The sequence below is a fragment of the Marasmius oreades genome, chromosome 2 (assembly GCF_018924745.1).
Source record: "Marasmius oreades isolate 03SP1 chromosome 2, whole genome shotgun sequence".
Lineage (NCBI taxonomy): Eukaryota > Fungi > Basidiomycota > Agaricomycetes > Agaricales > Marasmiaceae > Marasmius > Marasmius oreades.
Genome location: NC_057324.1, coordinates 3,068,832 through 3,082,237, shown reverse-complemented (window position 1 = coordinate 3,082,237; position 13,406 = coordinate 3,068,832). Strand labels below are relative to the sequence as shown.

The 13,406-nt window shown below is 47.4% G+C and overlaps 2 protein-coding genes across 2 annotated transcripts; both read left to right on the top strand.

Moving 5' to 3' along the window:
- Positions 1-4,690: 4,690 nt before the first annotated feature.
- Positions 4,691-6,366, top strand: E1B28_004763 (uncharacterized protein; the record flags this gene model as incomplete). Its single annotated transcript, XM_043149282.1, has 5 exons — positions 4,691-4,777; positions 4,837-4,918; positions 4,977-5,855; positions 5,916-5,988; positions 6,045-6,366. 5 exons carry the CDS (start codon positions 4,691-4,693, stop codon positions 6,097-6,099), a joined length of 1,176 nt encoding a protein of 391 aa, XP_043013886.1. The 3' UTR covers positions 6,100-6,366.
- Positions 6,367-6,428: 62 nt separating this feature from the next.
- E1B28_004762 (uncharacterized protein) lies at positions 6,429-7,523 on the top strand (the record flags this gene model as incomplete). The annotated part of the gene is made up of 3 exons (XM_043149281.1): positions 6,429-6,735; positions 6,798-7,012; positions 7,066-7,523. Exons 1-3 carry the CDS (start codon positions 6,620-6,622, stop codon positions 7,521-7,523), a joined length of 789 nt encoding a protein of 262 aa, XP_043013885.1. The 5' UTR covers positions 6,429-6,619.
- Between the last annotated feature and the right edge of the window lie 5,883 nt (positions 7,524-13,406).

Sequence of the window (13,406 nt, the reverse complement as noted above, 5' to 3'; positions counted from 1 at the left end):
TATCCATACACCGCCCTCTACTCTCCGTTACCTCCTCTCCCTCCTAGTTGACCCCACTACAGCCTAAGCCGTGAACTCGAGTAAAAAGAACCCAACTAGAGGAGTAATTTCGGTGTTTATAGTGAATGAATTCAACGCTGACTTCAGGTCCGTCCCCCTCCAAAACCCCCACGTCACCAGGTTCCCGAGTACTTGCATATGTCGTTTTTTCCCCGGTCTTGCCCTTCCGTAAAAAGAGAGGGTTCTAGTCTTGCGTCGGTCGTAAAGCGCTTTTTTTTTTTTTACTTGAACATGTACACAGCCTGACTTGCCTATCAAGTCAGGCTCCTCTTGCCTTCCTTCCCGTGTGGGGTAAGTGTATGATAAGCTCTTCAGATAAGAGGTCGGCGATAGCACTGTGACTTTTGTGGAACTCGACATACTTTTCGTTCAGTGTTTTTTTTTTTTTTTGAGAAAGGACAAGGCTTAGCGGTAGTTCAAGTGGGGCCATTGAGGGCAAGTCGGAGAACGGAGACATCGGGGCATCTGGAAAGAACTTTCCTTCTTGCTACGTATTATGACTTTTTACTGAATTAACCCTTGCCGTGCTGTCCGTGCCAAAAAGGTAAGGGGTTCTATACAGCCTGCTTTACAGCAAAGAAAAGAAAAAACAGGTCATTTTACTCACGCTCGTTCGGGACGACGGAAAGGAATAACCGTACCTGTTATACCAAATCGACCGGTCAAACTTCTCCCGCAAGCCGATAACGTTCTTGCTTTCCAACTGTTTTTTTACTCGTAGTCGAAGACGTGACTTTGAGAAACCGTTGTAAAGGAGGCGGCTGTTGTTTCTGGAAATACGTGACAGGTAGAAATGAAGATAACGTACTCTTATTCAGTTTGTGTCATTTTCCAAAGAACCCGCACACCTCCACTCCTAGTATATCCTAGGTGAATACCCATCTATTCACTCACCTCCCAAAGAATCAACGTCGACGCCGCTGGGCAGTGTCAATTGTCACAAGGACTGATATCTTCCACCTTTCATCTTTTCGAACATGATAGCTTGATCTTCCAGTGTTGATGGTCTTCCTTTGGGTGGTTCGTTCGAAGGAACTTGTGTGTGTGTGGTGTGTGTTTCATGTTTCATATTTCATATATTTCTATTCCCGTTCTTGCCAAAAGGCTGGGTTGGGACGGTTATTTTCACCTTCCTTTCGGATTGTTGCGGCATGATGGGAAAAGAAAGGTTTGAACTCTAGTCTTCGCCGTTTGCAGTTTGTACCAAGTGGGAAAAGATGGGAGGTGTGTGGAGAGGAAAGGAAGTCGTTTCAGGCTATACATTTGAGTCGCCGGAGCCCGAGTTCCAATTAATATTTTAATTTTCCTAGACTCGCACGTGTAGCCCGGGACCGTGGAAAAAGCACGCGGTGTTAATTGCCTTCAGACTCCGTGGTTCCAAATTGCCCGCAAAACCAAAAGCACTCTCTTGGTTCCGCTCACACTCTGGGGCGGCACACAGTGGTCGAATCTGCTATTTTCATGGCTTTACTTCTGTACGTTCACTCCGAGGTTTGTGGCACGGAAGTGGATGTTGAACGTTGAATCATCCTATCATCAAACTTGCACTTCGTACGCACTGCCCTTGCAATTGAACTTCTTCAACAGTCGATCTTTTCCGAACTGCCCTATAGCTCTATATTCCGCTTTGCCCGTGCAATCCCCGCTCGGAGTCCATTTATACTGATGGAATACTGATTCTCATCTAGATTCTACATGGAAGTAAATCTGACCCGTAGAGCTTTCAGGGGATATCTTTTTACTTGACGACCGGGAAATCTCGAGCTTAAGGTTGAGTCTGAAGCCAAGTAAGGATCTTCACTTCTAGAGCTTTCCGCGTCCGACTGCACCAAGGTTGCTTTCTTTCTTTGAATTGACCATGTCAAAGCTGCGGTGACTCATGATCAACCTCATTTTTCATTGTAGATGCCATGACGCGTTTCAAGCCAGGTTTCAAGGGTCGGGGAAGGCTCATTCATATTCCCACCGGATCTTTGAAGATAGCTCGCTGTTCATTGATCAGGATGTCAAAGCAACAGTTCGCTTCGTGAGGGGTTCCGTTGTTTAGGGACTTTCCAGAAGTGATGGTTGGCTGCTGCGTACTAAATAGATCTATACTTGAAGCTCAACCACAAGTCATTGTCAAGTTGTGACGCAGGTCATGAATGAGTCAACAGAGATGCCTCAAGAATCACGTACTGCAGTACTCAGTTCCCACATCGGGATTCTTTGAAGAGCTTCGATGATGATATATCATGGATCCGAGCGACGGTTCATTTTCGAAGGCGTACTATGAAAAGTCACTCAGGAGCAGTGCGCAGTGCGCAGTGCGATGGCGACTCATACTTACGCCATAAGCCGTACGTGATCCTAATCTCCTTAACAATGGTAAGAGGACGCTGATTTGGGAATGGATTCACGCTGGATTCTCTCATTCCTTGCTTGGTTTCTCAAATATGTAGATCAAGTGTTCACTGGGAGACGGCCAAGGCATGCGACATTGGGATACCAAATATAGAACAACGCTTCGTTCGATGACTTCCTCCAAATTCAAAAGTCGATGACAGGTGAGTCTCAAGGCAACAACTCTGTATACCCATACCTAATGACATATCATATGTCCAGTGGTCGCCTGAATGCAGGAAGCGAACTAATAATTCTCACTCGTCTCGATGGTAATCTCCTTTCGCTACGCGGTGTCGTCGTTGCTATTGAGTACGTTCGTATAGAGGTCAACTCAATCCCGAATGTACGTGTCTATTTTATTTATTTGCCCTTTGCATGAAAACGGTTCAAGGGCTCCCACCATTCAAAAGATTCAAGGCAAAGAAAGACCGAATTGTACCTGTACGCCACGCATCCGCCGCATCGCATGGCTTGATTACCTCCAAGGGCCAGTGAGGACCACTTGGGAACTCATTGAAAACATCGGGAAGATGAGCCTACGATGGAGCAGTATTGCTGTGCTTCTTCGTCTCGTTGGACGTTCGACATGCAAGATCCATTCAAACGTCTCTGTACTCGTCCCTAGAAACGTCAGGCAACTGTAAGTGTCCTTTATTCCAATTCTAATCTCATGTGCACCGTGTCCGTCATCGTCGATAACAATTATCGAACACTTGGACAAACCTCGGCAGGCAGATGTCAGGCCTTCAGGTTCACCACCACTACCAGGGGAGTTAATCTAACCTGTTGTTTGAGGCGGACGACAGCAAAAGCGTCGCTGTACGTGTCCCGATGTTCAAGTGGATTTGTTTCTAGGTGGTCAGTCCAGGAAACGCTCAAGTTCACATTCTTTTCAAATTTATGAAAGTTCCTCTAGCAACATTGCCGGATGTTTCCTTGTCCTCGAACGACCATTTTATGATTTCAATGCGACGACGTGCTTTTTGCGTGGGACTGTGTCCTGGAGCGCTGACCCTAAATTCTGAATTGGTTTATCCTGCAACAACCCAGTGCCTAGAATTGAGTTCCGGTAAGTAGTTTTTGGCTCCCCATTCTCATGTTCTGCTCGCGTTTTAGAGATTTCGACGGAAGCGAGATTCCCGGGATGGGTCACATTTCGCCTCGAGTCCCTCGTGTCGGCGGACTCGGGTACGAGCCTGAAGTTCGATTGTTTCTGAACCATTTCGTTGAACGACAGGCCATACTCATTCTGTTGAACATCCTTAAAGGTTTGAAAGCTGCGTTCGAAGCGCCACACACATGTCCATACGTGCCCATTTATCACCGGGGGTGATTTTGTCAATGATGACGACTACATAACAGGAACCCTTGTGTCCGATATTCCTTGGGGAAATCAAGACAATTATGGATTTGTACCATTCAGTCCGAAGTCTCTCATGGTCCCTTCCCGTCATGAAATACAAAAAAGTATTCACCGGCACGTTTCGGCTTCTGAACGGGGGCCCATATGCTTCTGTCGTGTCCGAGTCGCGTCGCATCGCTGCCCCCACGGAAAGCCAAGAGCCAGAAAAGGGCTAGGCGAAGTTGTTAATGTTAAAGTACCAAGTACTTGTCCACTCTGTCCCCCTTCCCTTCCCTTCCCTTCCCTTCTCTTCCCTTCCCCGGACGCCACACAGACTCTCAGCGTCTCTAAGATTCCATCATTTTGATATTACGACCTAGAAAATAAGATGAACATCTACTCACCTGTCCGGCAACGCGTCGGCTTGATCTAGGACCCTTGAAAAGTGCAGTTGTTCTGACTTGCTACATACATGTCTCGTTCTTCGAGAAATTCCCAGCGAGAAGGAGTTATTTATAAGTTACATACATTATGTTCCTGGAAGCGGGTACAAGTATTTGGCATTGTAAGTATTACTGTAGTCGTTACTTACATACCATCGGACACCCAGTGAATTTCAACCCCTACTTGGTACTCGATCGAGAGCTCCCTCGTTATCTGTTTCGAAAATCGTTCCCGCTGTACTAGGTTGAGTTCCCGTTTATACCAGGTATGGTTATACGAAGGATGTAAATCCCTAATAATACGTCGTACCGTATTACTTTGATTATGTTCAATTAAATACACTGATGCGGGTAAACGGCGCAACTCCGTCGTTTTCCAAGCCACACGGTTCCAGCGTGAGAGAATAGGCGGGGCCAATGATGGTACGGCTTTGGCGGCACAGAATTACCTTTACGTACAATGCCACTTCCACCGATCCCCAATGTCCGTGTTATAGTTCGTTTACCCGAGAACCGTCCTGCAGTCCCGTTAAATGACCCTCCAAAGGTATGTTCTTTCCGTTGTTTTCGCCGCCTCATCTATCTCACTACTTGGTTGAAAACCAGATAGAATGGACGTCCGAAAAAGCCGATATACTATGGAAGGTCATTGAAAAGTCACGAACGAGTGATAACGGAGGGACAGATTGTGGGTGACCGCGATAATTCCGTAAATATTCAGTGTTTTCTGAGATAGTCTTGCACAGGGAAGGGTTTAGCAGCACATCTGGAAGTTCCTCTGCCTTATCTATTATATCGCGCTCATGCGCGGTTTCAAGAAGATTTGAGGGGTTTACAGGATATCGCTGTCACCAGTCCGACGAGCGGTACTCAACCTTCGTTTGAAATCTTAGAGGAGCAGCCGATACATTCGAAGAAAACAAGCAGGGAGGGAGGGAGCACGGGGTCGTCTAGGACGACTATACGAGCGAGATTGAATTCGCTCGGGTCTCATTACAACCAGAATCACAATACTCCGAAGAAAACGACGACTTCCTCATCTACACTCACCCTTCAAGGTCTCACACATCCCCATAAGCCGCTCATAACGACTAAGAACAAAACACCGATAACATCCGACGATGAAAGTAGCGACTCTGAAGATGAAGAGATGCTGAAAGAAGAAGAAGCCGAGAGACGGGCGGAAGAACAAGAAACGCTAAACCGTAAACTCTTGGAACTTCAGCGGATGATGACCACCGATGCTCTGGGACTTGTCGCCCCTCGGAAACGTCGTAGTGGGAGTGGGAATGCTGCCTCTCGTGGATTTTCACCTAGATCAAGTACTAGTGCCAGTCAAAGCACGAGCGCGAGTGTTTCGAGTGCAAGTGCCAGTGTGAGCTCACCACAGGGATCTATACCTGAGATACCGACTGGTAGTGGAAGCAGTCCTTCTCAGTCTCAGTCTCAGTCTCAGTCTTATTCCCATTCCTCTCGCTCTCGACAACTGAAATCGCCGTCGAGTCCGCCGGCTCTATCGCCTAGGAGTGCGATAGGGCAGAGGTATGGACTTCTTATGGGAAAGAGTAATAGTGAGCAGGAGAGTGTGAATGGCTCGGAGGCATCGAGTTTTAGTGATATTAGCGGTACGTATTGAGGGTCCTTTTTTTGTTGTACGACTCTCATTTCTACTCTTTACTCACCAGATGCGAGTCTTTCGGGGTCTGCGCTGGAAAGCGCATTACTTTCGAATATCCGGGGTGGTGGGGGGTCGAAGTTGTGGGTACCCTTTCGCTTTCTTTGGTTGGGGATGCTAAGTGGTTCACTTGCTTCAGCTCTGCGTTTGCTCGTAGCCGGTTTGGAGGAGGTCGGAGTGGTATGCCTCATTGAACCCGGATTCTGTTCTTGTATCATTACTACACATGTGGTGCGAGCTAATAGTTATCAAGTGGTCGTGAGTATGGTGTTTGGGATCTAGGAAACTGCGAAGCTCTGATTCTGGAAAAAATACTCGTAGGTCCGGAGATATTTTGCTGCCTTGGATTTAGTTACTTGGAAGAAAACATGCACAAAAGAGTTTGGCTTGGTTTTTCTCCATACCTGCGCGGTAATAGCGCATGTTGTTGGATTCAAAATGAGGATTAGTTTGGTTGTGGCACTTGAGTGGAGCTAACCCCGCGGGGTGAAACGAATAAGAAACACGTGTTGTGTCCCGAAGATACCTATCGACGCTACGGACCTTGTGTCCATACCTTTTCTTCCCTCTTTTCTATAGCTCAGTCTCATAGCACAAACTTCCCAATGTTTTCTTCAATACCCTTTCCGGCTGAGGCAGATACCCAACCCTCTCCAAATCTCTCGATAATTTCAACCTTGCATGCTAGCTCCTTAGACATATGCCAGTCGGTATATGGAGAAACATCTTCGTCTCAGGATGCTATTGAACGATTTTATGAGCCTAATGCTGGTGTGTAGACAACTTGTTCTTCGTTTTCAATCACATAGCTCATTTGTTGGTTCCTTAGTGTGAGTTGAATTCCTTGGGAAATAGTTGCATTTCTTAATAGCCAAGAACCTCTCCAATTCAGATACGAAAATCCAATGATAACAACTACTTCCCGCGCTATGCTTTCGGATGTTTATCGATTCTCCAGACAATTCAACGCTGTCAATGTCCCACGTCCTCTTGCTGTGATCTATACATTATTCGGTCTCAAACCACCAGAATATGTAAACAAACCGTTACTTCATGCTCTCCGAGCTTGGTCCGAAATTGGTGATATCAGTGAGGCAGAGGGGTTTGGTGAGTACCCTTTCTTCATCTGAACCTCAAAACTGACCATTTGCGCATTGTAGATGGAAATAGAAAAACCATCGTAGAACATACCCTCCATGTCCTATTCCTTCCCGGGCTCCACACCGATTCCAGCCCCAACTTTGGTCACTCGACAGACTCACTCTTATCTCCTCCACCAAATCCGACCCACCCCGGAATTCGCATTCCAGGAACAAGTCTGAACGTCCCTTCGCCCCTCCATTTCCGCCTGCACGTAATTACCCGGTTAGTTTTTAACGAGCAGGGCCGAATAACCCACCATCGTGACTTTTGGGATGTTAGAGACGTCATGCGTCTCATTCCTGGTGTTCCACTTGCTCAGTGGATCGGGAGCAGAGTTGCTGGGTTGGGACTTACGTATATCGCTCGGGCCTGGATGAAAGGGAGTGAGAATCCCAATTCCGAGGAGAAGGAAGAAGAGAATGGACCGGATGGCGACATTGAACAAGGTCCTGCGACAAAGACAGCTCACGTATAATCTACCTCCTCGCGGGAGTAGACTGAAGCCTGTCCTTGTCGGTTGTCGTTTGTCGTTCCTTTTGCTGAAGAAGTCACCGCAAGTCATCTTTTTTTCTTAATTTCCCGACCTTCAAACCACAGGTACCGACCTGGATTGAAGTGGCAGTTGGGGAACGAGGGTCCGGCTCGCGGCTCCTTCCAAGAGACTTGCCCTGCCCGTTCCCACCAGGAATGGAAAGGCGTTTCATGTTCAGATGGCTGAGTGACCTCATGACTCTTTCAAGGTCCTGCGTTTTCACCCAGGCTTTGACATTCCATTCGTTCTTTTTCACGGCAGTCATAGAAGCTCGCTTTTAAATTACGGGGCTGTGCAGAGAAGTATGAGCTGGGAGCAGTATAAATGGTACTGCACTAGAAACAGATCTGTACATACTGACGGTCGCGTCATTTAGAAGTATGTAGATCGAGATAGAGGTTATTATTATCTTCCTGCGCTCGCGTTCACGGTATAAACGAACCGTAACGTCTCGACCCTTATCTTCTGGACGTTCCGTTCCCCTTGGAGCAGCACTTGGCCTGAGGTCAAGCACAACGTTATCCTTCAGAAAGTTCTTCAAGAGGGACCATTGTGGTATGTGAAAAACCGACGGGTTCCCATGATTCTCCAGAACCCCGGTAATAGCTGTACCTACATGAATAGGGGTAAATTGCCTCCCACACAGCTCCCGTACCAGGTTATTATACCTCTCTGGCGCCCTTTTGGCTTCAATCATGTCTTCAGCTCACGCACCATGAGGCCTTGAGGGTTGACATACATACTGGCCGCCAGATTTGCATGAAATAACGCTGGCTGTCTGATTGGCAGCTGACCGGGGGGACGGGGAGGAAACCTTTACAGCAAGCTCTTCCGTTAAGGTTCGCTAGAGCCTCATCTAGAAAAAACTCCTTACGGCCTCGACTGAGCGGGTACTGAACATGGGTTAAACATGTGATCTCACCACGTACAGTTTAGTACCCGAGAATCTAAGCGAATATCCCGAATATCGCAGCTGGGGGATTCAGCGAGGCTTGTACGTGAACATGAACGTTCTATGGAAGAAAAAAGTAACGCTCACGTTCATTCCGCGCACCTGAAGTTTCCCATACGCGCACGCGCGCTTGAGAGGACTGAATTGCGTTTCCGCCCAGCTATGGTTCCTCATGGCCACCGTCCTCGTCCCATGGAAATTTTGGCGAGTTCTGTTTACTACATAAATGTGAGTGAGGCTCTATCTGAGGGGGGGACGGTCAACGTGCGTCGTGCGTCCGTGCGGTAAAAAAAGAGCACAAATTATCCCATTTGCTTGTCAGAATGTGAGCTGCCCGATTAGATCTTAGATAGAGATAGGGACCCCGGACACCAGCCCCGGAGGCTGTGTTGGTAGATAAGATAAACTTCATCCGGCGAAGACTTGGAAAAACGTTTGCAAAGGTCGGAATTTCCAACAGTCAACGTTTGAGTTACTTCCATTGCGACTACTTCTGGCAAACTTTTAGCCTTTCAAAGTTCATGTCAGGCTGCTTTTCACGGCTGAAAATTGTCCGGATAAATTATGAGACGTATGCTACTATAGCACGTAGCAATTAATAGCTTCATGCAATGTACTTGTACTGTATGTAGCATTTTTAACATACATACTCCGTGTAAGTGCTCAATCACATCACTCGCCGTTCACAAACTGACATTAGGACATGTTGACTGCCGCGGTTCCTGGTGACCGGGACTTTTTCATGTCGTTCCACTCCAACTTCCGCGAGCTGAAAGCTTGGGACAGCGTTAGCTTGGCCGAAACGCGGGAGGCGGGACTTTTCTAACGGTGATTTCATTTTCTCATATTGATGTCAGACTCAACTTGGTGTCAAGATGTTGCATCTAAACTGAACATTCTTCCGAATTCATGTGTAACTGTCCAATGCAGGATATTATCACCAAAAATATGTACTCACTGCCGCGGCTGGAACCTTGATGCCGTCCTTCGGAGCAGCCAATCCACATGATGTCAGTTCAAGGGACCCGGCAGGTGTTCGGAGAACCAATTGTCCGGAGATTCGCGTTCGTGGAACTGTCTAACATGGAGAGGTTTGACATGGGAAACCCAGCCCGGGGCCTTCGCCACATCTCTGACTATCTCCGTCCCCCATTCGACGTTGTCATTATGATGGTCGGTCTGCCAAACCGCCCGAGAAGCATTTTTTCAGTTTGTTTCCGTTAACACCGTCCAGGCCGACATCAGATATAGAGGTAACCGTCGGAAATAACAGTAGTCCGGGGCGTCTGATGGTTGCCTCGGCAGGCGGCATCCGGCGGCATTTTCTCATCGACATAATGAGCTCGGATTGAATGAAACGGATGAAGGCATCCAGCGAACGAGTTGAGGTTAACCTGAACATGCTTATAAAGTGCAGAGATGCAGGAAAGTAAAACATGCGAATCTTGATGCCACATGGACACTCGGCGGGGCGAGTTGGAGCCTCCATTCGGCAAAGTGTCGTTGATCAGGGATTTCAATGTCCGAGTTAACCTCCAGACATGGGAAGGGTTACGGACCAGTGTATAAGATCCGGACGATTGTCTTCCCATATTAATCATGGCGAGCGAGACTGGGAACTGTTGACATGAGTGAAGTGCCCAGGAGTTTGCTATCAAAGAGAGTTTTAGCTGGAACATTCATTTCAGGCGATATAACGAGAGGCTCAAGATTCGGACGGAGTTGAACGAACCAAACGGATGCGTCTGAGCGTCCTTGTTGAGTAGGAAAGGTAAAGCCAATCTAACGCAACTTGAACACCCTATCCTTCAATTTGATTGTTAGCAGATGTGTCTTGAAGGTAACTTTTTGGTAAATGAACAGAAGAACAGAAAGGGGTTTTGGCCTATTCCAGTTAGGCTCGAGCAGTCACTTAAACATTTGTTGTGTGTCATCGAAGTCTAAGCACCTACTTATGAGCCATTGAAAAACGTTAATGTTTTGCTTATTTCGCCTAGTGTCTTCTATTCCCCATATTCATCACTGGACGAAACCCCGCAGTGTAAAAACAGATCAACGGTAGTCAAATCAACGCACTTAAGAATCAGATGATGTAGGTCGAATCTCGATAACCAACCGTTAACAATTTCAAGACAGATCTTCCTGTCATCGTCGTCACTGGAATTGCCGACCGTTATGAAGGACAACAACATCTCGACGGAAGAGGATCACTGAATATGCATATAGCTGATTGATTGACTGCAGCTGGGGTCAATACAGAACACGACAATAGTGAAATTGAGACTCATGAGAGGCGCTTTTGACTCGTGCATTCTTAAAGTGAATCGGAGGCTTGTGCATGTCTTCTAGATCTCAACTTATACATGGAGAGAGAGAAGCGCACGACTTGAAACAGAGCTGTAGTCATTTATGCAATATAAGTGATTGGTGTGAAAGGATGATGTAAACGGAGATAAACGGAGACCGGGGCCGCTCTTCCCTGTTGCCAATAGGGTCAAAGCGGCGTCGGTCAAGTAACAGAGAAGAGCTTTTCCTCCTTGATCAGATTCTTACAAAAGCTTCTGGATCTTGGGCCTGATCTGTATAAACATATTGCACCTCCCGCAGAATACGGCGGTTGCTATTCCCAAGTTCCTGGTGTTGCAAGCTACTACCGACAGTCGGGTGGACAAATCTTTCAGTCACATGGTTGAGATCAAGGAAGGTTGGTTATTTTCTCTCCTCGCACTTTAAATGCAGACCTCTAGTCTATTTGATCAATATCCTCGTTCAAAAGGGAAGGAGAGTAAGGGCGCGGTGTGGAGGTCAAAAGGGGAAACACTCTAAACAAATCCTTATTTATTCACATCGGTCCCAGATGTTCGCTTAACACACTACAGCAATCTCGGCTGAACTGCCATCCAAGGAATCCGAATTGGGGCTCTTAGCTTCCAAGGGCTGGGCCGATATCGATCTTGTGATAACCAAGAACCACTGGCTCTATCTTAGACGTCCGCTAGCCGGCCGTCGTAACTCGTGTGCAGTTGGTCGGGCTGTATATAGTTTATGTACCTGATTTGAGTCAGTATGGAGCGGATGATAATAAAGAATGGATTTTGGAAGGTACTTAGCCGGGAGGTCCAGAAACCTCATCGTCGTTCAAGTGTCGGGGTATTAGCTTGCGAACGACGTGTTCAATATTCAACCTTGTGCACCTCCCATCGCGGAGTCTGCGTGCTGCCGCCCCTCAGTTTGGGGTGCCCAACCGCTGCGTTCCCGAATCGCAGAAAGACTTTCAGGTCCCACGAGTAAAGGGTAAGCGTGACGATTATCGCTCGGCAAGGCTTGTTTTCAGCTTTGGAGGAGAGGACCTGGGTGAATGCGTCATACGTCCTGTTCAAAGTCGAACCAGACGTAAAGAGAGCAGATGCTATCAGACCAACTTTTGGTGCGCGGTGAGGTCGTGCTTGTATGAGAACCTTGCCATTCGGAGAAGAGGGAGGGGCCACTGTCGGTCGAGCTTCGACGCAGATCGAGATACAGTAGAGGCCACTTCCCGTATAGGTATATACAGCGGGAAACCTACAGTTCCAGCTTCACACGCCGAAGCTTGACCAAGTGCTCATGAACACCTTTTTGAGGGAATCAAGAACGTCGCAAACGGACTGCGGGATCAAGACGTGGATCAGAGTCTGGCCGTTTGGTCTGTATTTTCGTCATAAATGAGAGGACATCTCACATACCATAACGGGACCCAGTGATCATTCGTTCGAGTGCTATATCGAATGACATAGTTATTATCGATGGTCATAAACGCTGGACCCCAGAGGGACCTGGGTGAAGCGTTAAACCTTGTACCCGTGTACGCGGGTACTGAGGGAGATGAGTACTTACGATAGATTTAGATTCACAGCGAGGATGTAGATCTTTGCTTGAAGGGGAACGAGTCAAACTCAGTCCCATCCACATTGGCGGCTTCTCATTCAAGCTGGAAAAATGAGAGCATGAACTGAATATGCAGGCGACTTTGACTTGACAACTGCACAACAAGAATAGATACACACACGGGATCGGGATGAGTGAGTCGAAGAATGAAATGATTCTGGACACGTCATTGGTAGAGCGGTTGATCAGTTTGTGTACTTAATGTCAATTCCAGCACATACCAGATCGGAGTCGACTTGAATACTACATGAGGCTATTTCGACGTAAAAGGTAGTTCCAATTGTGGATGATGTGGATAGGTTCCCTTTGAGATCAAAGCATACGTGAGGATACCTTTTCCCGCCTCTTTGTGTTACGGACTGAAGATAACCCGTTCATTGAGATACCCGTCGAGGTACTGAATAGTACGTTTGACTGAGAAAAATGTCGTGGTCGCGTTCACATGGAGGCAGATTGCGGCAGCATAATCATCTCCGAATGGGCCCCTGGCAAGGTACACCGAACAGTAATGTGAATACGATTGAATGGGCGGTTAAATGTAAATGGGATGTGGGTCGTAACAACTTGCATGCCTTTGACTTTCAGCGTGCTTGCATGAGGATGCTCCGAGGGCTCAAGGGATGTAGAGAAAATCGGAGAATTCAACAGCAGTAGATTTGATGAAATGTTGTCGGTCCTTAGAGGCATGGATGGCGCTCCCTAACCACAAAAAGAGGAGGAGTCCGAGAGACCCATAACAGGTGCAGGGAAGGATTGAATATAGAGCTCTGGTCCACGAGCGACGGCCGGGACTTGGACTGCCTGCTCAACAGGTGAGTGAAACGAACAGCTGTATATCTTTGTGACTGAACCTCAGGCTGGCATTCCTTGCCCATGGCCAGTGGATGTTCAGCCAGACCGATAGATCCTTATCTGACGTTGCGTTCGGAATGGGAGTAGGCACGCGTTGT